The sequence below is a fragment of the Diceros bicornis genome, chromosome 25 (genome assembly GCF_020826845.1).
Source record: "Diceros bicornis minor isolate mBicDic1 chromosome 25, mDicBic1.mat.cur, whole genome shotgun sequence".
Classification (NCBI taxonomy): Eukaryota; Metazoa; Chordata; class Mammalia; order Perissodactyla; family Rhinocerotidae; genus Diceros; species Diceros bicornis.
The window spans coordinates 23,048,119-23,071,311 of NC_080764.1; the positions used below are offsets into that span (position 1 = coordinate 23,048,119).

At 39.4% G+C, this 23,193-nt stretch overlaps 1 protein-coding gene across 2 annotated transcripts in view; it reads left to right on the plus strand.

Annotated features, from left to right (window-relative positions):
* The first annotated feature begins 22,339 nt into the window (after positions 1-22,339).
* Positions 22,340-23,193, plus strand: part of ANKS1B (ankyrin repeat and sterile alpha motif domain containing 1B) — a 758,303-nt gene continuing 757,449 nt past the window's right edge. For both annotated transcript variants that reach the window (XM_058568586.1, XM_058568587.1), the window contains exon 1: positions 22,340-22,493. In XM_058568586.1, the coding sequence (XP_058424569.1) occupies positions 22,360-22,493 (134 nt within the window). In that variant the 5' untranslated portion in view covers positions 22,340-22,359. The remainder of the gene's footprint in view (positions 22,494-23,193) is intronic.

The window sequence follows — 23,193 nt, forward strand, 5'->3', positions numbered from 1 at the left end:
GATATGTCATTTCTCTACTTAAAATACATCATTGATTTTCGATGTAATCTATGCAGAAATAGAAGTATAATGATGTACACCTGAAATTTTTACGTTATAAACCAATGTTACTGCAATAAACAAAAAATTAAAAAAAAAATAATAAACATTAAAAAAAAAAAAATCCAAATCTCTAACATGGCTCACAAGGCTCGGCATGATCTGACTTCCGCCTAATCTATCTTGTGCTTATCTCCACTCCAGCTTTAAGGAAGTGCTCACATGTTGTTCCTTCTGTCTGTAATGCTCTTCTCCCAACTCTTCACCTGTCTAAATACTTCTCAGTTTTCAGGTCCCGGCTTAAATGTCATTTAAGTGCTTGGTTTTTAATAGAACTTGTGGAGATACTTATTAAAAACAAGTAATAGGATTTAACTTTGTTTTACTGGATTCATTGATTACCACCAGCTCTTTCATAACATGACACCGCTTTTTGAGTTGTTTGATTCTTCTCTCAGTCATCTGTAACATTTTCAAGAAAAATTTTCAGGAAAGGTATACGAGTGCTATTTTTTTCTGAGTATTTTTATGTCTGAGAATGTGCCCTCATACAAAAATTATATTTTAGTGGTTTTTTTATTTTCAGGTTACAATATTTTCTTCCTCTCATGAAGGAGGCACTGTTTGTTACCTACCCAGCAGCCATTTCCTCTTCTTCCATATTAAGAAAACTCTGATTTTGTTTGGGTAATCCACCCTTCTCCAACCAGCGATGCACTTTACTAAGCCAATTGCATTCCCCTTAAAAGTGATTCACTTTGGAATGGGCATGTGACACAACTGTACCCAGTGAACTCTTTCTTCTTCTGCTTGATATTGTCATGTCTACTTGTAATGCCTGGACCTGCAGGACCATCTTAAGAACAAGAGAATGAGTAACTCAGGACAAGACTCATCCCCTGAGCTTGGCAAAGCAGAATAATGGAAAGAACCTAGGTCCTTGAGCCACTAAATCAACCAATCTCAGAAACAACTTAAAAATTCTTATGTGAGATAATAAATCTGCTTTATTGTTTATACTAGTTGTTTTGGGTTTTCTATTGCTTGGAACTAAAAATCTCCTGGCACACAACTTTTAACTCTGTATGTTGTTCCATTGCTTCTTTAGGGAAACATGAGGCCAGCATGATTCTCATTCCTTCACATATAACTTGCTTTGTTGACTGATTGCTATCAGTATTTTTAAAAATATTTAAAATAAAAAGATGTCTCTACAGCATGTATAGCCATTGGTCTCTATTTTTCTTGGCACCTGGCCTTTTAACTTGGCAGATTCAGGTCTAACACTAAAAATTTTCTTCAATTATTTCAATAATTCTTGTTCTACTTCTGATTCTTCTGCTGATCTTGCTTTAAATTTATGACCACAAACACTACTAATCATCAGGGCTGCCTAGTAATCCTTCTATATTCACAGTTCTACTCTTCAAGTCAACTATTTCATGCTTTCTCCTGTTTCTACAAACTTCCAGCCTCCTTCTCAAGCCCATAACTCCCTCCCACTTAAGCCTATAACTTTGCTTATTATTTCACTGTGAAGATGGAAGTAATGAAAAGAGAATTTCTACATTTTCCTATCATGTATCAGACATGAAGATGTATCCACTCAGAGCCCCCTTCAAGAAAGGACTAGTTGCCAAGTTGCTAGGTGTGTACTTGGCTAATAGCTTCCAGCTGTTAATGTCTTCAGGGTCTACTTTAGCTTTCAAGCTGAGGCCATGGGCTTCTCAAATGACGCCCCAGCCAATGACAGAGCAAGGTGGTGTGCAAAGATCTATCCATTTCCATCTAAGGTGGGACTCATCTAACAGGCAATCTTGACTCTGGAGCTGGGCTGGCAGAGATGTCAGGACAGCATTGCGGAAGTCTAAGTTGTGGTCTGATGGCTCCCCCTGACCCATATCTTTTCCTTTCATAGGAGTCACTCTCCCGTAATCATTTTAGACTCCTCACTCTGTCTAAATGTCTGCTTCCTGGAAAACCTAAACACCCCCTGAACATGAAACACCTCCTGAATCTATCAGTCTAACATTGTCTGTACCTATATACACTGCCCTGCATGAGTGAAATGTGTGGGCTGCCAATTCAGGCCAAATCCTCAATTCGCAGACCAAATACTTTCGCTTCTAAATCATTCAAGTCTTTTTCTCCTGAAATGTTTTTCTCTCTCACCTACATCATCAATTTTTCTCTCTATCAGATTATTTTTACCAGCATACATTGTAAAATCTCTCAACCTAAAAAACAAAACTTCCCTTGACCATACATTCCCCTCAGCTTCTCATTTTTTCTGCTCCTTTCTATAGAAAAACTCTTCAAAGTATTGTCTATCTCTTTTTTGTCCCTCCCCATTTTATCTTAAACCAGCTCCAATTAGGCTTTTGTCACTACCATACCACTGAAACTGTTCTTGTCCTATCTCCCCTTTATTTCAGGTCTCTGTCCTCATCTGATCTCTCAGAAGCATCTGCCACAGTCGCTCATTTCCTCCTTTTGAAACACTTGCTTCATTTAGCTTTTAGGACCCACTCTCCTGTGTTTTCCCCCCACCACACTGGCTGCCCCTCCTCAATCTTGTTTAATGAATCCTCCTTATATTCCTAACTGTCCCAAGACTCAGTCCTTGGTCTTCTCTGTCCATACTCACTTCCTAGGTGATCTCTTCCAGTTTCCTGGATTTAAATACCACAAATGCACTGACTATTCCCAAATTCATATTTCCAGCCCTGACTTCTTCCCTGGACTCCAACTCATATACCCAGCTTCCACCTGGGTATTCCCCAGTTCATACGTGGTGTCACTAGGCGTACCATGCACAGAGGAGGGGGCATCAATTTTGATAATTTGGGATGAGTCCATTTTATCAAGATTTTCCATTTTTAAACTGTAGAATTATACATAATATTTAAAAAATAATTTTGTTTAGGTTCCATTGTTTTTGACTTATTTATTTTCTTTCTTTCCATTATATGAAGTCCCAGAGAAAGATTTGAGGTTGCTTTATTTTAAAAAGATATTTACTAGTCACAATAATTCAGGATCTATGTTAGCCATTTTCAGGTGTGTAATTTAAATAATTTAGTTTGGTGAAAAACCTAATTTATCTTCTAGTGATCACTTGAAAAGATGTTGATAAACTAGATGTTTCATCTGTTCTGTAATTTTGCCGGTTTTCAATATCGTGCTTATTAGCATTTAGTTTCTGGAATCTATTTTTTTAAGTTTTGAAAATGGAAACATCTGTGCATCTTCAGTCTTCTGGCAACTCTTGTGTTCTTCTCCATTTCTCAAAATTACTGACAATGATTCTATCGTTACATCACCTAGTATTATGTTTTATATCCATGGATATAATTCATCTGAAGACTTGAACCAGTTTAAAGGAACTACGTGTATTCTTACTATGCTTCAATTGTCTCACAATCATGTTTATTTAACCCTCTTAAATTTGAAAATTATTTTTCTTAATGAATGTAAGCAACACAGTAGTTAATAGTAGTTTACTACCTCAAGTGATAGGCTTTTCCTTCTAATTTTTTCCAGATCCAGTAAAAACATCCAAAATGATCTAATTACCACTTTTGTTTTAAACTGTATCATAAAGAATACATTTTTTTATAAAGATTAATCATCCTTGTTTGCCTATTATTGTATTTACTTTTATTTTTTATTTTTTTATAATTTTATTTATTTATTTATTTTTTCCCCCAAAGCCCCAGTAGATAGTTGTATGTCATAGCTGCACATCCTTCTAGTTGCTGTATGTGGGACGTGGCCTCAGCATGGCCAGAGAAGGGGTGCGTCGGTGCGCGCCCGGGATCCGAACCTGGGCCGCCAGCAGCGGAGTGCGCGCACTTAACCGCTAAGCCACGGGGCCGGCCCATATTATTGTATTTAAATTTTGATAAATTGTGTGTTTCAGTGGAAGGTACTGAACATGATTATTTTTCTCTAAATATTATCCTGTTCTGCAGGATTAAGAATGAAAGGATTCATAAGGATAGACATATAGATCAATGGAACAGAATTGAGAATCCAGAAATAGACTCACACTTATGTGGTCAATTGATTTTCAGTAAAGGTGTCAAAGAAATTCAATGGGAAAAGAATAGTCTTTTCACAAAATGTTTTTGGAATAACTCTATATCCACATGAAAAAGAAATGAACTTTTATCTTTCTTTACACCATACACAAAATTAATTTAAAATGGGTCATAGACATAAATGTAAGGGCAAAAACACATACATCCTATAGAACAAAATATGAGAAAAATCTCTGTGACCTTGGGATAAGAAACAAAAAGCATGAACCATAAATTAGAAAATTGATAGACTTAAAGAAAATTAAAATCTTTTGCTTGTTGAAACCATTAAGAAAATGAAAAGGTAAGCTACAGCTTGGGAAAAAATATTTGCAAAACATATATCTGAAAAAGGACTTGTATCCAGATCTAGTTAAGAACTTTTACAACTCAATAATAAGATAAACAACTCAATTTTAAAAAATATGAAAAAGATCTGTACAGGTACTTAACAAAAAAATGCTCAACTTCATTGGTCATTAGGGAAATTAAAACCACAATGAGATACTACTACACACCTATTAGAACATCTTAAATTAAAAAGACTGAAATGCCAAGTGTTGGTGAAGACGTGATACAATTGGAACTCTCATATGTTGCTGATGGAGATGCAAATTGGAGCAGCCACTACACACCTATTAGAATATCTTAAATTAAAAAGACTGAAATGCCAAGTGTTGGTGAAGATGTGATACAATTGGAACTCTCATATATTGCTGATGGAGATGCAAATTGGAGCAGCCACTGGAAAACAATTTGTCAGTGTCTTAAAAATTGAAGCATACACCCACTACATGACCTAGCAATTCCACTCTTAGGTGTTTACTTAAGAGAAATGAAAATATATGTCCACACAAAGATTTGTACATGAATGTTCATAGCAGCATTATTTATAACAACCAAACAATAGAAACAACTCAAATATCCATCTACTCATCAATGTGTAAAGAAAATGTGGCATATGCATTCAATAGAATACAACCTAGCAAATAAAACAGAATAAACTATTGGTATACAGAACAATGTAGAAGAATCTCAAAATCATAATGGAAAGTAAAAGAAACTAGACACAAAAACATATGAAATATGAATATGCAATTCTGGGAAAAGCAAAAATATAACAGCAGAAAGCAGATCAGTGCTTACCTTGTGGCTGGGGATGAGGGATAGCTTGACTGCAAAGGGGTAAAAGGGAATTTTAGGGGTGCTTAAAGTGTTCTAAAACTTAATTCTAGTGGAAGTTGCACAACTCTATACATTTTCTAAAACTCATACAACTTGACACTTAAAATGGATGAATTTTATGTTATATAAATATGCTTCAAGAATAATTTTAAGGGTGTATACATTAAACCTCAAGGTGGTTTCTCTTAAAAAAATTGTTATTCAGCAAATAAATTGTTGCTGATGAGCATCAGTTTAAAATGCCTAACAATCCATTTTCTACAAAACATAATTTTCTTTGTTTAGTATAGTTATAATATTTAAAGATTTAATCATATTGTAAATAATTTGATAGCTATCATGATTTGATACAAATAGTGTCAAATAGAATACAAACTGTGGGATTATTAATTTAATATAATAGTAAAGTTTCCAGTAAAACTCCATTTACTTAAGATTAATTGTCTCAATCTCATATGTCTGTAACAAATTCAGGAATGCGTAAGCAATCAAAAATATATTTGATTTTGGGGCCGGCCCAGTGGTGCAAGTGGTTAAGTGCACTCGCTCTGCTGCGGTGGCCTGGGGTTTGCCGGTTCGGATCACAGGTGCGCACCGACTCACAGCTTGTTGAGCCATGCTGTGGCGGCGTCCCTTATAAAGTAGAGGAAGATGGGCACGGATGTTAGCTCAGGGCCAATCTTCCTCAGCAAAAAAAAAAAAAAGGAGGATTGGTATCAGATGTTAGCTCAGGGCTTATCTTCCTCACACACACACACACACACACACAAAATATATACAGATATATTTGATTTTGAGATCATAGTTGATTTGGAGATCACAATGTCTACACATTAAAATTATAGACATATTTTTATGGTAAGTGGTCAAGTCACTGTGAAAAATATAGTACATTATTTGCCAAAATGAATAGAATAAATTACACAAGGAATAAAAATGTATAAATGAATAAATCTGTATTTAGTTATTCATTATTTTTCATCTTCTTTGCCACCACTATCTTCATCTACTATTAGAAGAATACATTTTTTAGTTACTTATGATTCTGGACCAGAGCTTCTAATCATATGACTTTAGGAGCAGTCCAAAAGAATGGCATTTCTGTTAACAAAGAAATGAACACATTACCAACTGTCAATAATGCATTTCACAAGTGGTTTTCTGGAATAATAGTTTATCATAGTAACAGTCATTTAAGAAGAAATATAATAATTTAAGATTTAAAATAACAATTTCCAGGACTGAATATAAAAAAAAACCTTTTTTTCCCTTTTAGCTAAATATAGCATAGATTAATTTGAAGCTAAATCTTACCTTTAAAATGCCATTTATTCTATGAGTGTTATTGTCTTGAAAGAAGTCATTTGGCTCTCAGATCAAAATATAAAGGCAGCTTATAGCATTAGGAAAATGTTGGGAAGATGGGAAGATGAAATACATCTCTTTAGTCCTGTAAGATGGCACGTCTGCCAGATCTTTATCCCAAAACATTAGTGGACATTCATTGGACAATTTATTTGCAGGTATATAGACAAGAATTATTTCACATTGCTATCAGTTATCTACAACTTGACAGAGTTGTGAAATAGCTCATAGACAAGGAAGGGGACAGGACCTCCATATAAGCAGAATCACATAACCCAGGAGAGTGTGCTCTAAACAATGCATAGTTCTCCATTAAAGCAGATTTCTCCCCCTACAGTCCTAAGAATGGGCTACTTACCCAGATGAGCAAACTATTTTTTCAGATAAATTTATTTTAAGGAAGTTCCTGAAGGAAACAGTGAAATTGTTTATTGGTTCATAGAATTGCCTTTCTGGGAAAGAATTTCCTGGAGTAAATTTAAAAGTCATGTTGACACAGGTGACCTCAGTTCTCAGTACTAATAGTTAAGCTATATGGGTGTGAGTGGTTTCAATTCTCATATATTTGCTTTCTTGCATTTTTTCTATCTACCAACTAGGAATATTTTTCTATCCCAGGGATAGGTTGAGGTCAGGAACTCTATTGTCCTCAATTCCCCACCTCTTCATATTTGAAATGCCTCATCCTTCTCCTAAGGGCCTAGGACTTTGGAAGCCAAAGCCAGGAAGAACCCTTCAGGTTATTTACCAGATACCTCCTTTGAGCAATGGAATACTTGATTTTTATTTTTGGTGGGGGATAGGGTTGCTGATGATGAGGACAAAAGGGAAAAGGGAATGAGAGAGCAGGATTTTTAAAAAAGTTTTATCTTGCCACATTTTTACAAATATAAGTAATGTATACCGAGAGAAGAAAGTTATCCACTAGAATGAGTTTTAAATGTTTTATGTGGAAGGTGTTTTTAATGTGCTGGTGTATTTCATGGTGTTTTGAGAAAAGTATTTCACCAAGTTTCTACCTACCCTAGCAGTTTAATGTCTCAGTATTTTCTTTCCTCATCCTTCCCTCATTCCCAGGACTCATTGGAATTTTCTCTATGCTGCCTCTATAATTATAGATACTAGAAAATAACTTCATTTTTCTTTCTTTTTTCTAGACTCTAGATGTTTACAAACATTAAGAAATGTTTACTTTCTTATCAAGTTGGCTGCAACCATCTACTTTGCATGTAGGTTCCTTCACCAAAACCAACATATTCCAACCAGGAAACAAACAAGTGAAATACTTGTTTCAGGTTGCAGGTTCTGTAAATGATTTAATTCTTTGTCATCCTTTATTCAAAATCTTAGATCAAATTTATTTGAGTCAAGTGATGTCTGTATTTTTCTATTAGTAAATGTGATGTTCTTTGTTAAATGGACACTTCATAGCTACTTAAAATCATCGTAAAACTGGCCACATAGTTTTTAAGAAAAGTAATTCAATGATTGAGCCTATTGGGGACGTCCTTATCTTTTCTCCTTCCTGCCTAGATTACTGAAAGCTTTACCTATTTCTATGTATGACTTACATTAATAATGTATTTATTAATGTAGTGTTTATTGAGGTATTCATGTATTTACTGATACTACCACAATATTTTTCTGAATTTACAGTTAGTTTTACTACACGCACAGGAAACACATACATACACATTTACACACATTTTGGGTTTCTGAGTCAAGCAATCAAACTTGAAAGTTTGACTCTAGTTTTGAAATAAAACCTTGAATAAAATTAATTCCAATTACTGGGATGTTTAAAATACTCAGAATTCCCAAAAGGAGAAAATTTTCATGATCCTAATGAACAATATGATCACATGGATGTTGAAGGGAAGCAACTTCTCCTTGATTACTGCTGAATCTCAAAGGCAGCAAAGGAATCAACTCAAGCATTTTGAATTACTTCTTACAAGATTGTAGTTGTGTATCCCTATAAGAAGTACAGGTTTTTAATTTAAAGTTTACCTTCAACACCAAATGTTTCTAGATAACATTACATTAAATAACATTAGAAACAATGGATACTTCAAAAATTACTTGTTTAGATTTAACAAGCATTTACTGAACATCTACTAAAGAGTCAAATGCCTTCACTTCTTTAATCTCATTTAATCTGGTCCTCAAAACATCAATCAACCCTGCTGTTATGGACCAAACTGTGTCCTCCCCAAATTCATATGTTGAAGCCCTAACCCCCAGTACCTCAGAATGTGATTGTATGTGGAAATAGGGTCTTTAAAGAGGTAGTTAAATTAAAATGAGGTCATTAGAATGGGCCTTAATCCAATATGACTGGTGTTCTTATAGGAAGAGATTAGGACATATAGGGAAGACCATGTGAAGACATAGGGAGAAGACGGCCATCTATAAGCCAAGGAAAGAGGCCTCAAAAGAAATCACCCTGCAACACCTTGATCTTGGACTTCTAGCCTCCAGAATTTTGAGAAAATTAATTTCTGTTGTTTAAACCACGCAATCTATGATATTTTGTTGTGGCAGCTCTAGCAAACTAATATACCTATAAAGGTGTGTATTACACTTCTCTATGGACACTGATGGTTCTAGAAGTTTTCTAAGCTAAGAAGAGTTCACACCAGGATTGAAACCTAGGTTTTCTGATCATAATTCTAGTGCTTTTTCTATTACAAAACCATAATTGTGGTATAATGGAAAGAGTGCTTTGGAAAGCATTTAGGTACCAATGTAGAAGACACATTTAGTCAGATGATGTTAGCTACTGAGTCCAGGAAAATCTCACAATTACTCCCTTTTTGTTCTTGGCTGCAAATCCTGGCCAGCTTGGTCCCCCAATTGGCAGGCTTGGACCTCAGCTGGGTAACAGGAAGAAGCTGGCCCATGAATATGGAAGGTGGGAGGACTTTGGATTGTGGTAAATAAACAGAGAATTAGTTGCACATGTTTCTTTGTTAGTGTAAGAGAATTAAAAAACATATGTATGCTGGACAATTGTAGTTAGAATTAACTATACATGTTTTCATATTCAGCTTAGCTTTGTTTTTGAGTTGCTTCATGCAACTAATTCCCATTCCTATTTATTGATCCATAACAAGACAAGACATTGTACAAAGTACAAGCTATGGTTTACTTATTTTAGTTTTCTTCATAAGAAGAAAGAGGGAAGCTTCTTTGAAGTGTGCAAATATCATCAATTAAATAAGGACTCAGAGAGCATATGCAAGTGAAAAAGCAACTTTATTTTTAGAAAAAGTATTTGCATAATATTTTATACAATTGTGAAATTAAGAACATTCAAAACAATAAACTTAAATTTCATAAACAATACAAACATGATTGGGAGATGTAAGTGAATAAAACAAGGTAGAGGCAGAGGTAAAGAAAGAGACGGCAGGAGGTGACATGGAGATTTAGTTCTGGGAGTATAATTCCCAACTGCCCTCTGAAGAGCAAGGTGTAGTGAAACAGCTCTCTGCATGGAACACTCTTTCTCCATCTCCTGCTTCCCTTTGCCACTTCTCTCTCAGGTCTTAATGCCTCCTTCGGAGACAAGTCTTCTGCTCACCTCCCAGATTTAGTTAGGTGTCCCTATTATTCACACCCATGGTCCTTACGGCTTCTTCTTTATAGTACTTATCACATTTGTTAGTACTTGTTTCATGTCTCTTTTCCTGAATAGAATGTAAGTTCCCTGATGGCTCTGACCATATTCACCTTGTCCACTGCTGAATTACCAGCACCTAGCAAACTTCCTGGCACACAGCAGGCACTCAATGAGTGTTGAGTGAATGAAAAGATGAGCAATTCATACTTTCTTTGTATCCTTAAGGCCAAAGTAAGTTTGTTTCTTGAAGTACTTTTCAAAGGAGAAACTAAGCTTGAAGATGTTCCATATGCCTGCTTTCATATGATAATAGATGAAATAATTACAAAAAGAAATAGAAAATTCCTTAATTTCAGGCATTTTTTATCACTTTCAATTGAAGCTCCATGAGGGCAGAGACTATGTTTGATTTTACTCATTATTCTATTACCTAGAGCAAGTTCAGTAATGTAGCAAGTTCAGTAATACAGATGCACATATATCTCTTATAACAAAAACATATTGAATAAAATACAACTAAATATCAATAAAAGTCAAGGCAAAAATATGTGAAGAGTATTGATCAGGATGCAAAAAGATCATGAATATGTCAAACTTTAAGTTTGGCTTAGTTTCCTGGGAGCTAAAGTGGAAAGCAGGAAAGTCAATTTCTGAGTTATTATTATTAGAAAAATGAATTCCTTAGTGGTAGCAAAACTTTTCTAACGCAGTTCAATTTCTTTGTAAATGTGGGTTCGAGATAGAATTCACTAAATAAAGTGCTGGACAAAATTTCCAAGAACATTCCTACATCCTATATGATAACAGATGTCCCATGGCTGCTGATAAAAGCCAAGGACGTGGCATTACGATTCAATTCAATGAAAGCTATTCTGCAAGGGGCAGAATTGGTCAAATGCATAGCCTAATGGTTGCCCAAGGTTAGAATACCTAATGCAATGTTCCTAAAGTTCCCTCCTGGCAGATGCTATGTGGAGGGAAAAAAGCCTGCGTTTTTTAGATGCCATTTTTAGATGCATAGACTTCAAGAACTTGTGAAAATTAAATGAGATAATCCATGTAAAATATCTGGCACATACAAAGCTTTCAAGAAGTTTTGGCTGTTATTTCCCATGGAATGATGACCTAAAGAAGGTTTCTCTTACCAAAATCCTCAACATCATTGTATTTTACTCCTTCTACTACACCTACTCAACAAAAACTTAACCCAGGAACAATTCCATAATCTACTTTTTCTGCTTCTATATCTGGTTTCTGGAAAAGGAATGACTGAAACTATAAGTTCACATCTTCCCAAACTCTCTGGGATCTTAAAATCCTTTGACTATTTACTTACTTATTCATGATTGATTTACTTCTGCAACGAGGAGCAAAAGCAAAAACTCCCTACCTAAACCTAACCTTCTTCACTTTCAACAGACAATTTTGCCTATATGTCATGGAGAAAATTTAAACCATGTTAAATAGGACTAGATACTCTGAGCAACTGTATTAGTTAGCTTTGCTGCATAACGAAACACTCCAAAACTTAGTGGCTTAAAACAACAATCATTCATCAGCACATGACTTTTTGGGTTATGATTTTGGGCTCAGTTCAGCTGGGAAGTTCTACTGATCGTACCTGGGTTCATTCACGCAGCATAGTCAGTTGGTGGTTTAGCTGGGCCTGAACGGTCTGGGGTGGATTCATACGTCTGGTGGTTGACTGGCGACTGGCTGGGGTGCCTTGGTTCTCTTCCACATGGTCACTTCAACAGGCTAACTCAAGTATCAGGGTTCTCAGCAGCAAGAGAGGTCAAGCTCCAATATGCCAGTACTTTTAAAACTTCTGCTTGTATCACCTTTCCTAACATACCATTTGATAAAGCTAATCATATGGCCAAGCCTACATTCAAATTATGGAGAGACAGGAGGAGCAGCAGAGTCATACTCAAGGTGTTGGCATACGGGGACGGGAAGAATTTGTGTCATATTGCAATCTACCATACTCTTCCAACTGAAAGAATAAATTGCTTTCATATATGTTAATATATATATGATGAAGAGGTGGCACAAAACTGAGAAATGTATGAATTCCTGAAATGGAAGGAAACATGGAACTCTAGGAGGCACAGGAGGGCCAAAGCAAACTTTCACTCTGCAAATCCTGGATACCTTGAACTTCTACTACCTGTTCTGTTCAGTAGATAAAGCCTGACACTTAATATGTAAGATCTCATTGAAAATACTTGCATAATACTAGGATTCCAATATGGTGGATCCACAACATTATATCACTTCCAACTTGATCCAGCACCCTTAGGATCCATTCTTATTTGTGCTGCCTCTGTTTGTGTCAATATAAATTGGCAAATACTTGCATTTATTTTTGTGTGTATTATGCCACGGGTTACAGTTTTTGCCGGGGCCTCCTGGGACTTGAGTCTGGTAATACTCAAGTATTCTGGTAATAAGTCCAGAAGCAAGGAGAAGCACTGGATATAGGTTCTGAGAAAAACATGCAGGCCTTGGCAAGGCAGCTTCCTCAGGAAAGGAAGATTAATCTTCTCAGGTAGGGGAGAAAGCTGCTCCTCCTGGCAAAGGAAAGTCAACAGAATTTAGGGGTTTAACATCATCTTCATTGCAATCTCCCAATTTTCAGGGTCCCTTTGCTTCCCAAACAATGCCTTCACTTTAACAAAAGAGCCCTACAAGGATGGGAATACAATCTACATTGTAATTCAGCCGCTTGCAGGATTTAACTTTGGGGTTGGTTTTGTAGGTTGACCAACTGTCCATCACGGTTTGCCCAAGACTGAGGGATTTCCCAGGAGATGAGACTTTCAGAACTAAAACAGGGAAAGTCCCAGGCAAACCAGGGCAAGTTGCTCATCCTAGTTTTCAGAAACCTTTCCCTTGTGACTATCTGAAGTACATGTTTCTTTTAGGGCAGAAGCAGAAGTTTTCTGGTCCCTTATCTGGACCTCAAGCCAGGAATTTAAAATTTTGAACTCATTTTCTTTCTCCAAGTTTTCCAGCACACTTAGAAGCAATCACTCAACCTCTTTATACTCTTACCATCTTCCTCCACTTTATATGGGATGCTGCCACAGCATGGCTTACCAAGCAGTGCATCAGTGCGTGCCCGGGATCTGAATCGGTGAACCCTGGGCCGCCGCAGCGGAGTGCATGCACTTAACTGCTTGTGCCACCGCGCTGGCCCCAAATCCTAGCTTTCTCAGTACTCTTAATCACATGTATCTACAAGGGATAATTTAAGTAACTCTTTGCCATGGACTACCAGTGTCCCCTTTACCACTGGCAACAGGATCATTAATGCCTTCATATCTAATCAGATCAGACAAGCAATTCCAAATAAACCAATTCAGGGAACCCGCTCTTAAGGCTCTAGCCCCCTGGGTATGTCCAATACTAATTTCTGTATTAATTACAGTTTTCTCAGAGAAGTAGAACTGTTATTAGTGATATGAAATAACAGGATTTTTTAAAATAGAAATTTACCTTCTATGGTTTTGGGAGCTAGTAAATAAGTTCATGTAAGGCTGTTGCACGAAGTTATTGTACGTGAGTAGGGCCAGCAGTTGGGGAAAAATCTAAATGTGAAGCGAGGGAGAGCAAAGACACTTTGGAACCCACAAGGAAATGGAACCCGTGAAGACAAACAGGAACTTGCATCTGTCTCTTGCTGTCTCCAATGTCAATAATATGGGTGGCCTACAGAAGGATCTGGCACCCTTCACCATGGAACATGCACCTGGCCCAGCATTCACGGAATTTGAAGTAGGAGATATGGCAGGAGCTGGAGGAGCCACAGGCTTGACTGCTGCCCTACAGCAACAAAGTAAGACACTAGATTAGTGACAAATGGTGTGAGAGCTTCAACAGTGCCTGACCACCCTACACCACCTTTCAGAATATAATGGCACTACTTTACCTCTGCTTTCCAAATATGCAAATTTCTTTTGTGGTCAACCCTAATGTGATACCATAAAGAGAACTTTGGGAAACTTAGCTCCAGCTTGGTAATGTGACAGTACAAAAACACCATACCTATAATTGTGTCTTAATTTTTAAAGATGTTTAAAAATACTTTGGATATAAAAATTTATTTATTTCTTTTTTTGAGGAAGATTGGCCCTGAGCCAACATCTGTTGCCAATCCTCCTCTTTTTTGTTGAAGATTGGCCCTGGGCTAACATCCATGCCCCTCTTTCTCTACTTTATACGGGACCGTGCCACAGCATGGCTTCGATAAGTGGTGCGTAGGTCTGCGCCCAGGATCTGAACCCGCAAACCCTGGGTTGCTGAAGCGGAGTGTAAGAACTTAACCTCTACACCACCAGGCTGGCCCCTAAAAATTTATTTTTTAATACTTAGATCGCTGTGATCACTTTTTTCATTCTTTTTATAAATATTTTGTCCTAGACAGTTTTAAGATAATTCTATAAAGCTCTTGGTTTAAGAATGAATTTTTTTTCCCTATAAAAAATAGTATAAAACTTGTCTGTGTCACTTGCCATATGCTGGCCCATTCACCCAATTGAGCCAATTCCTCTGAATATTTTTGAAAAGTTTTTCAATTTTTTTGTTTGGCATCCAATTTTACTCCCAATCAAATGTAAGGCATTATTTTCTCTATATGATCTATAAATTAATGAAAAGATTTGAGGTAATTATAATACACCAACTCAACCACATTATGTAGTGTTCTTTTTATTAAAAAAATCCCAGAACATAGTTCCCACCCATGCTTTCTCTCTTGCTGTTAGAATCAGTTATTTAGAATTAATTAGCAAGAAGTTTAAGTTTAAAAACCTAATAAATTTGTAGCATTTTATCAAATTATATTTGGTATCTCTTAATGAGAATCTATATATTATTTAATTTCTTAACACAATTCCCTGACATTATTTAATTTCTTAACTTAATTCCATAACTATATTTCCATGTTTGTTCTCTCTTTAGTGGAAGCAGCAGAATGACAACTTGAAGTGACCATGAGGTGTATTCAACAGGAATTCCACCAGTGAAAATGGATCATACATCTCCCAACCATTCCCTCCTTCCTCTCCACACACACACACACACACACACACAGCTGAAGAAGAGTTGAGAGAAACAGCATAGCAAACATTTAAACTATTAGAAATTAATGGACATTAAGTCCAGTGCTTCTATCTTGCCCTCTCTCTTGCCATTTCTCTTCTGGTTTCAATTATAAGACAGCCTGCCCTCATATCAAAGATTGGAAAAGTGGGAGCAAATTGCGCTCTGAATTCAAAAAAACATCTGATGAAATCATGATTCCTTTTATTATGCAGAGAAATGTAAAATGCATACAAATAATGTTATTTAATGTAAACATCCCATTTTTACAATATATCCTCCATGTATTTCATTATGTCAGCAACTGACGACTAATAAAAATGAGATTCTGGAATGGTTTTCCACTTGCATCATTTGGAGAAAAAGTGTCTAGAAGGGCTTTCTGACGTTGTTTTCTATACAGACAGTACTGATTACACATAATAGATATGATTCTAATATAATGAGATTAAAAATGGCATTTGTCTGGCAATCTCTGACCCTTGCTTCTTTTAATTTCCTAACAAAATGCTTATATGGACATTGTACAATTAATTTCCATTTACTGTCAATTCCCCATTCACACAATATTTTTAACAAATCTCTTTCTGAAGTTTCAAGGAGATGCCTGTAACAAGACGCCTTGTTGTAGAACTAATGAAATAATGAAAATATTATTCATCAAAATCCAGGGAGGATGTTCCCCATGGAAAAACAGTTGAATGTATTGGGCTACCCACTGGACTACAATTCTCAGGGGGCTCTGTTGGTAGGGAGAGTTAACTGTTGGACTCAGGAGCCTTTGGACAGTGGCAGAGTGTGACAAAGACAGCTCTGATTGAAGAGATGAATAAAAGGCTTAGCAGGTGGTTGGTGAAATTCTGTGAGAAACAATGTATGACTCTTCAAATTTTTAGAAAATGGTTGGATTTTTTATGGAACCTAGTAATGGGTGAGTTCTCCACTAAAACTAGAGCAGGAAGCAGAATCCAAGTGGTCCACGCATTTTAGGAGTGGAGGCAGAATACCAGGAGTCTAAGGAGTGGGGATAGGGAATTAGGAATTCTCAGAAGTTGTGGGTAGGACATTGGTTGTGAAATCAATGGTTGTGTAAAAGGTGATGATGATGGGAAGAGTTGAAACTAGCTTAACCTAATTTTCAAGGGGCAGTTATACGAGTTGATATGCTATTGCCTCTCAACTTTATTATTTTTTTATTTTTTATAATTTTATTTATTTATTTTTCCCCCCAAAGCCCCAGTAGATAGTTGTATGTTATAGCTGCACATCCTTCTAGTTGCTGTATGTGGGACACGGCCTCACCATGGCCGGAGAAGCGGTGCGTCAGTGCGCGCCCGGGATACAAACCCGGGCCGCCAGTTGTCTCTCAACTTTAAACTTATTCTCACGTACACGTTTGTGATGTTCTGCAAACCACATTACTGCTTTGCCACCTGGGTCTTGGTTAGGATCCACCAATAGAAGGCACTAGAGGGAGACTGCACTTCTTCCAGCTACACTTCAACCTGGCAGTGGCAGATTGTTCCAGAAGCAGCAGCTGAAACCAGTTTGCAGTTTTTCTAACATGCCGAACCAGCCTATTACTTTCCCTCAGACACACCTCAGGCCAGCACCAATCAGCTAGTGCCCCCTCCTAAGAGGTATGGGTCTCAGCCCTGTGGGGCCCCTTGTCTGATGTTAGAGATACCAGCATCAGCCATCTCCTCATAGGTTGAGTTTCAGCTCGGGGGGGTCCCTCCTTTAACCTATTTGCTGTGATCATGGCAAAAAAGAGCACACGCATGGAATACAAAAAAGCTAAGTAAAATGACCATGATGGGGATCCTGAGAAAAGGTCTTTCTTGAGATATGAGAGAATTAGAGAGGATTTACTCATGTGGAGGGTTCCTGTCTGTCCAGGCTAGGCATATTTGGCTGCCTTAGAAGAGACAATTTGATTCCAGGCTCCTGTCCCCACCTCCCACCACCCTAAACAATCAGGCCAAGCAAAGAATCAGCATCCCTCAAAGGGGCTTTAGAATAAGTTACTTCTAAATCTGTAGGCTGACGGTTGATGGGCCAAATCCTACCTGTAGCCTGTATGGCAAGTAAACTAAAAATAGTTTTTACATTTTTAAATGGTTGAAAAGAATAAAAGAAGAATATTTTGTGACACATGAAAATTGTACACAATTCACATTTCAGTATTCATAAATAAAGTTTTATTGGATCACAGCCACACTCATTTGTTTGAATATTGCCTATGGCTACTTGCATGCTACAATGGCAGAGTTGAGTAGTGTGATAGAGACTGTGTGATAGAGCCCACTGAAAAATGTGGGCTGTGTGCTGGGTCAGCCATGGGGCACACAGGCTTTCAAAGGTAGTAACACATAGGCAGAGTGGCTCTGAGAGAGGAGGAAGTTAATGACAGAATCAGCAGGATGGTGATGTAATGTTGTGTGGTGTGATGATCTTTCCCTAGAGGGGAAGAAACTTCTGCTCCTCTTTCCAAGAGGGAGTGGCATTACAGTGAACACTTTTGGTTTCTTTCCATACTTGTATCCATCGGAATCACTTACTAGTGGGTGGGGTTCCTTGCTTTCAAAACAAGATACAGGTTCAACTCTGGTTTTCTTTCTCTCCTGCCATGCCTATCTCACTATGAAAGGCAGTGGGCTTTCTTCTGCTTCCTACGCCAAGACGGTAGGCATACTTGGATCAGGACCTGTCGCAGCATGCTTTGTAAAGGCAGCCCTGGAAACCTATCAATCTCTCCAGTCCTCTGACTCCATTTGTCAGACAGACATTAGTCTCCTGGGTATATGAAACCATATTTGCAGATCTAACTTGCTCCACAGGCAGGTCTCAGGGTGCACATTTACAAAGAAGTAGATCCTAGTCTCATTTCCAGCCTGGTTTTAGTAGGGATCCTTGCACTTTGTGGGATATTAGATACCTAACCAATAATAAAGATGATACTATAATGAGATGCCTATTTGGTTCCTTGTGTCTATTCTCAGTTGGTTAGAACCCGGAGAAGATGGGCGATTGACATTCCATGGCCTTCAACACTCAAGACCATAAATTCAGAAAGACTGCAAACATCATGATGTGCTTGGTGTCTGGGTTTCCTCAGGAAGATCATGAGGGGCAGCGTTTGTGCCAGGCAAGCATAAAGAGACAAACTTAAATGGAATGCAGAAAGCAAGAAGTTGGTCTTCTATTCAGATGTCTAGTATCTTCATATTCTGTAACCTGGAGATGTTGACTTCTGTCCCACAGCCTATCATAGCCTCAGTTATGCAGATTAAGTGCAGAGTTCAAGATGGAGAAAGTAGGTATTTTCCAAACCCACTCCCTAAGTCACAGAATTATCCTATCTTAGTTCAGTTGATAACTTCATGCTGTAAGACATCATCTTTTCCTCTTCTCACTGCAAACAGACCTTGGTATATAGTTCTAAGATTGATCTGGATTCATGTTCCTTCAATTTATTTTAGGTTTCCAAAGCTTTTTGTGTGTGTGTAAACACTTCTATACTTGCTTTGTCTTTTCCTCCCTTTTCCAGTCTCAACCCCTAGTCCCTTCTTTTATTAATCAACCTCAAGAGGAGTGACTTGCAATATGTGTATATTGGAGCAATAATTCTCAACTTGCCAAAAAGTACAGCATTAGATCTGTGTATATCAGAATTTAGAGTAAGGGATTCAGAGGTTCTGCAGGAATTATAATATCTACCTTATAGGGTAGATACCATATGGTTTAATATATAAATAAATAAATGTTGCATACTATGTTATTATGTACCAGGAACAATTCTAGATTCGTCTCATTTCATCATATATAAAAATATATAAAATGGGAAAAAATAAAGGAAGGCCAGTGAAGGCCATCAGACATAACTTCTTTTTTTTTTTTTGAGGAAGATTGGCCCTGTGCTAACATCTGTTGCCAATCTTCCTCTTTTTCTTTTTTCTCTCCAAAGCCCCAGTACATAGTTGTATATTATAGTTGTAGAGTTGTAGCTCTTTTATATGGGAGGCTGCTGCAGCATGGCTTGATGAGCGGTGAGTAAGTCCTGGCTCAAGATCTGAGCTGGTGAACCCGGGGCTACCAAAGCGGCTCGCGTGAACTTAACCATTATGCAACCCTGCTGGCCCCCAATAGCTTCTCCATTTTACATATGTGCAAACTGAGATCTAGCCTTTCTAATTACTTCCCAAGATTTTCTGGCTCTTTCCACTATAGACAGATGCAAAATATCTTGAAATCTGGATGTTTAAAAAATCTGAATTTTTTTTTTGGCCTCTTCAGATTTTTGGAAGAATGATTTCACTTTTAATTTGCATGTTAGTTTCCATGCAGCCAAACTCTTTCCTCTTCAACAAGAAGCTATGATGTAAGTAAAAACAAAGAGTTCGGGTTTGAAAAACTGGCTTTGAGTATTGTATACCAAGAGAGTGCCTGGAACTGTGGCACCGATTCTAAGAGTAAATCATTACTAATGGTTTTCCCATTGGGGGTTGATTCTGTTAATGATGACTCAGGAGCCTCTCGATCACTAACTCAGCTGTGATAAAATGCTGCTTGTGAAAACTGCAGGTGATTTTTAGCTCTGACCAATTGAATACTTATTCTGGGAAAGGTGTGTTTTGCTTAGGTGGCAACATTAGGAAAGTGGAAGAAGGATTTCTGCATGCCATTTTCAAAATGAATTCAATGGCTCCTTACCTCTCATTTCTTTAACTGGTCTGCTAGTCCCATTATGTCAGGAATCATCTTATTAATACATATAATATCATCTTATTATTAAAACAGACGCTAAAACTAAAACAAAACAAACAAAAAACCATCCTAGTTCAAAATCTACTTCCTTCAGGAAACCTCCAATGAGTAATCATAGTTTACTTAATATTTTGATCCATTCAAATGAAATCTCAGAACACCGAATTCCACTAAAAAATTTTAAATAAACTTTTATTATTTATCTCTGAATGTCTTTTAAGTTTTCCCCAGTTATTTACTTAAAACCTCTGCCTATAGCAGGCAGTCCTGGATCTGACTTTTGGCTCACTTTCCAGTGCATGATCTTGGCCTAATCAGTTTCCTCATCTGTAAAATAGGGATAAAAATGGTACCCATATCATGGGACTGTTATCAGGGTTGAGAAAACATGGAAAGCACTTAGCATAGTGCCTGGTATATAGTAACTGGTCATCAAATGTCTGTGATAATTATTGTCTGTCCATTTTATTTTTTAAGGTATATTGGGAAGAGCATGGGCTACGCAATGAGTCAGTTCTGTGGTGCAGTTCTGTCAGCCCCTTACTCTGTTTGGCATCTTGAGAAATTTAATTAACCCTTTGAGCCATTATTTCCTCATTTCCAAAACGGATATACTGTAGTAATATCCAGTTCACTAGGTTGTTTTGAGGTAAGTGCCTATTATGTCCCTCTCCTCCCAAGCGATTATCAACAAGTTAACATTTATGAAGTCTATTTCAAGGGCAAGGCAAAGCAAGGTGTCACAGAAAGTTGCAAAAGAAAATAAACGTGTGTTCTCCACCGTGGGCAAGGAGAGCATCTAACAAAATCAAGCCATCCATGCACATGCATTGCTGATGACATATGCAAATTAAGTGGGTCTCTAATCCATGCCACTTATACTTTTCCCAGTGTGGATGTGGAGGACTTTTCAATGAGAGCCTTTTTGCTGGTATTTTTACAAGTCAGCAGATCCTCAAAGCCCAAGTGAAATATGGGGCTGATGAAAGACCTAGAAAAACTGGAACACTCACAAACCGTCCAGCGGCCAGTGCCACACAAACTAGGATAAAACAAACCTCTTCTTTCTAACCAAGGGCAGATCTCAGTGGGCTCGGGGAGGTAAGTGGAAGGGCAGAACGCCGGTCAAGTTGCCCGGACGCCGAGGGAAGCAGCTGTAGAAGGGCCCCTTCCCCGCAGCACCTGCCCCCGCCATGGAGCATTTCCCTCAGGCGTCGTGACTGACCTGAGGCGTGGCGCCCGCGCCGGCCCGGCGGAGGAGTCGCGGCAGACCGGAGAACTCCAGCGCTCACACGGTTAAACCTCTCCCAAGGAGACTGGAGGAGGGAGGGTCCCCGCCCACGAAAACGGAGATGCTGTAAAATCATCGCGGCGCCCCGCCCCCACCCCGGGCCCGGCCTCCTCCCCCGCCCCCAGCCCCCCGCCCGACTCGGGACAGACCCGCGGGCCGCACCTGCCCGCGCGCACACGCCCCCCGCGCGCCGGCCGCCTCGCGCGCCAGGCCTCAGAGGCGCCGCCGGCGGACCGGGGCGCCCACCCTGCCCCGGTCCCTGCGGCCCCGCCGCCGCCGCCGCCGCCGCCGCCGCCGCCCTCGGCACGCGCCCGCCGCGGCTCGTCCGCACCGCCCGGCCTCGGCGCGGGCCACGGCCGCCGGAGCCGCAGCCGCCACGCTCAACGCCGCCGCCTCACCGCCGAGCCGGCCGGGCGCGGGAGCTGAGGAGAGCCCGGGCAGGGGCGCGAGGGCTCGAGGGCGCGCGGGCCGCCGCCGCGGTCGTTCGCTGCGCTCCGGCTCCAGCGAGGACGGTCTGCTCCTCCTCCTCCGACCTCCTCAGTCCTTACCGTCCTCCTCCCGCTCCTCCAAAGCACCCCCCCGGTCTCCACCCCCTCACGCCCCACCCGCGGGAACGAGGCCTCGGGAATTCAGGGGAGTGGCTGTGGGGGCGCGTCGCGGCTCCCAGCTCGGCCAGCCCCTCTTCCAAGACATGGTCTGATCCCCATTGTAAAGCTGCGCCCCGAAGAGGAGGAGAGAGTGGTGTTCCCGGCTCGGGGCTGCAGGCATCTCATCGTGCTGAAGCTCTGGCATTATTTTAGGGTGGGGCGAGGAGGGCCCTGGATTTTGGGGAGTGGGGGTGGGCGGGGAGGAGGACCCAAAGGGGAAAAAGGACTCTGTGAGGGAGTCGCTGAGAGACTATGGGGAAGGACCAGGAGCTGCTGGAAGCTGCTCGCACTGGAAATGTGGCTCTGGTGGAGAAACTCCTGTCTAGCAGGAAAGGAGGGATCCTGGGCGGTGGATCCGGACCCCTGCCCCTATCTAATCTGCTAAGGTAAGGACGGGAAGCAGCTCCGGGATTGCATACCTCGTTATGCATTGTGATGGATACGGCTTCCTCCTCCGGGTTATTGCACCTGCTGGCTGCCAGCGCTTCATTCTTAAATTAGGTAGGAAAACAGACCGTGTGTATGGAGAGGAGGCATGAGCCTCCCAGTCAGATTGATGCCTTGGATTCTTTGAGTAATTTTAAAATAGCCTTCCATCAATGCGTCAGTAGCTACTTTTCTCTGAGCTGTGGTGCAGAACTTGTACATGTACTAGTGCTGCTGGAAGAAAATCGGCGTTCCACCTGCTCTCCATCAATGTTTATTATATATTATCGGCTTCCAACCCAGCCTTTTTGTCTATTTAAATGAAATTGGCAGAGCAGCTATTGCGTGCATGCAATTAGCCTGCAAAAGCCACAGCCTTTGGTTGCTGCTGCCTTCTCTTGCAGAAGGCATTTGCTGTGTAGTGGAATATGATCCCACAAAATGAAGAAAGTGAACCTTCTGATGAGGTGGCATAAGTACAGGGTGTGTGCAAAACTTGATGAAGCAGGTTAGGCAGCCCCAGCAGTACTTTCAGTTACCTGTACAGAGCTGAGTGAAACTTGGTTATTATATCTCAGGATGAAGGATGCTAGGTCGGGATTGGGATAGTGGCTATGGAATGTAGTAGAGGCCTTTTAATGTGAAGATGTTGCACGTGAG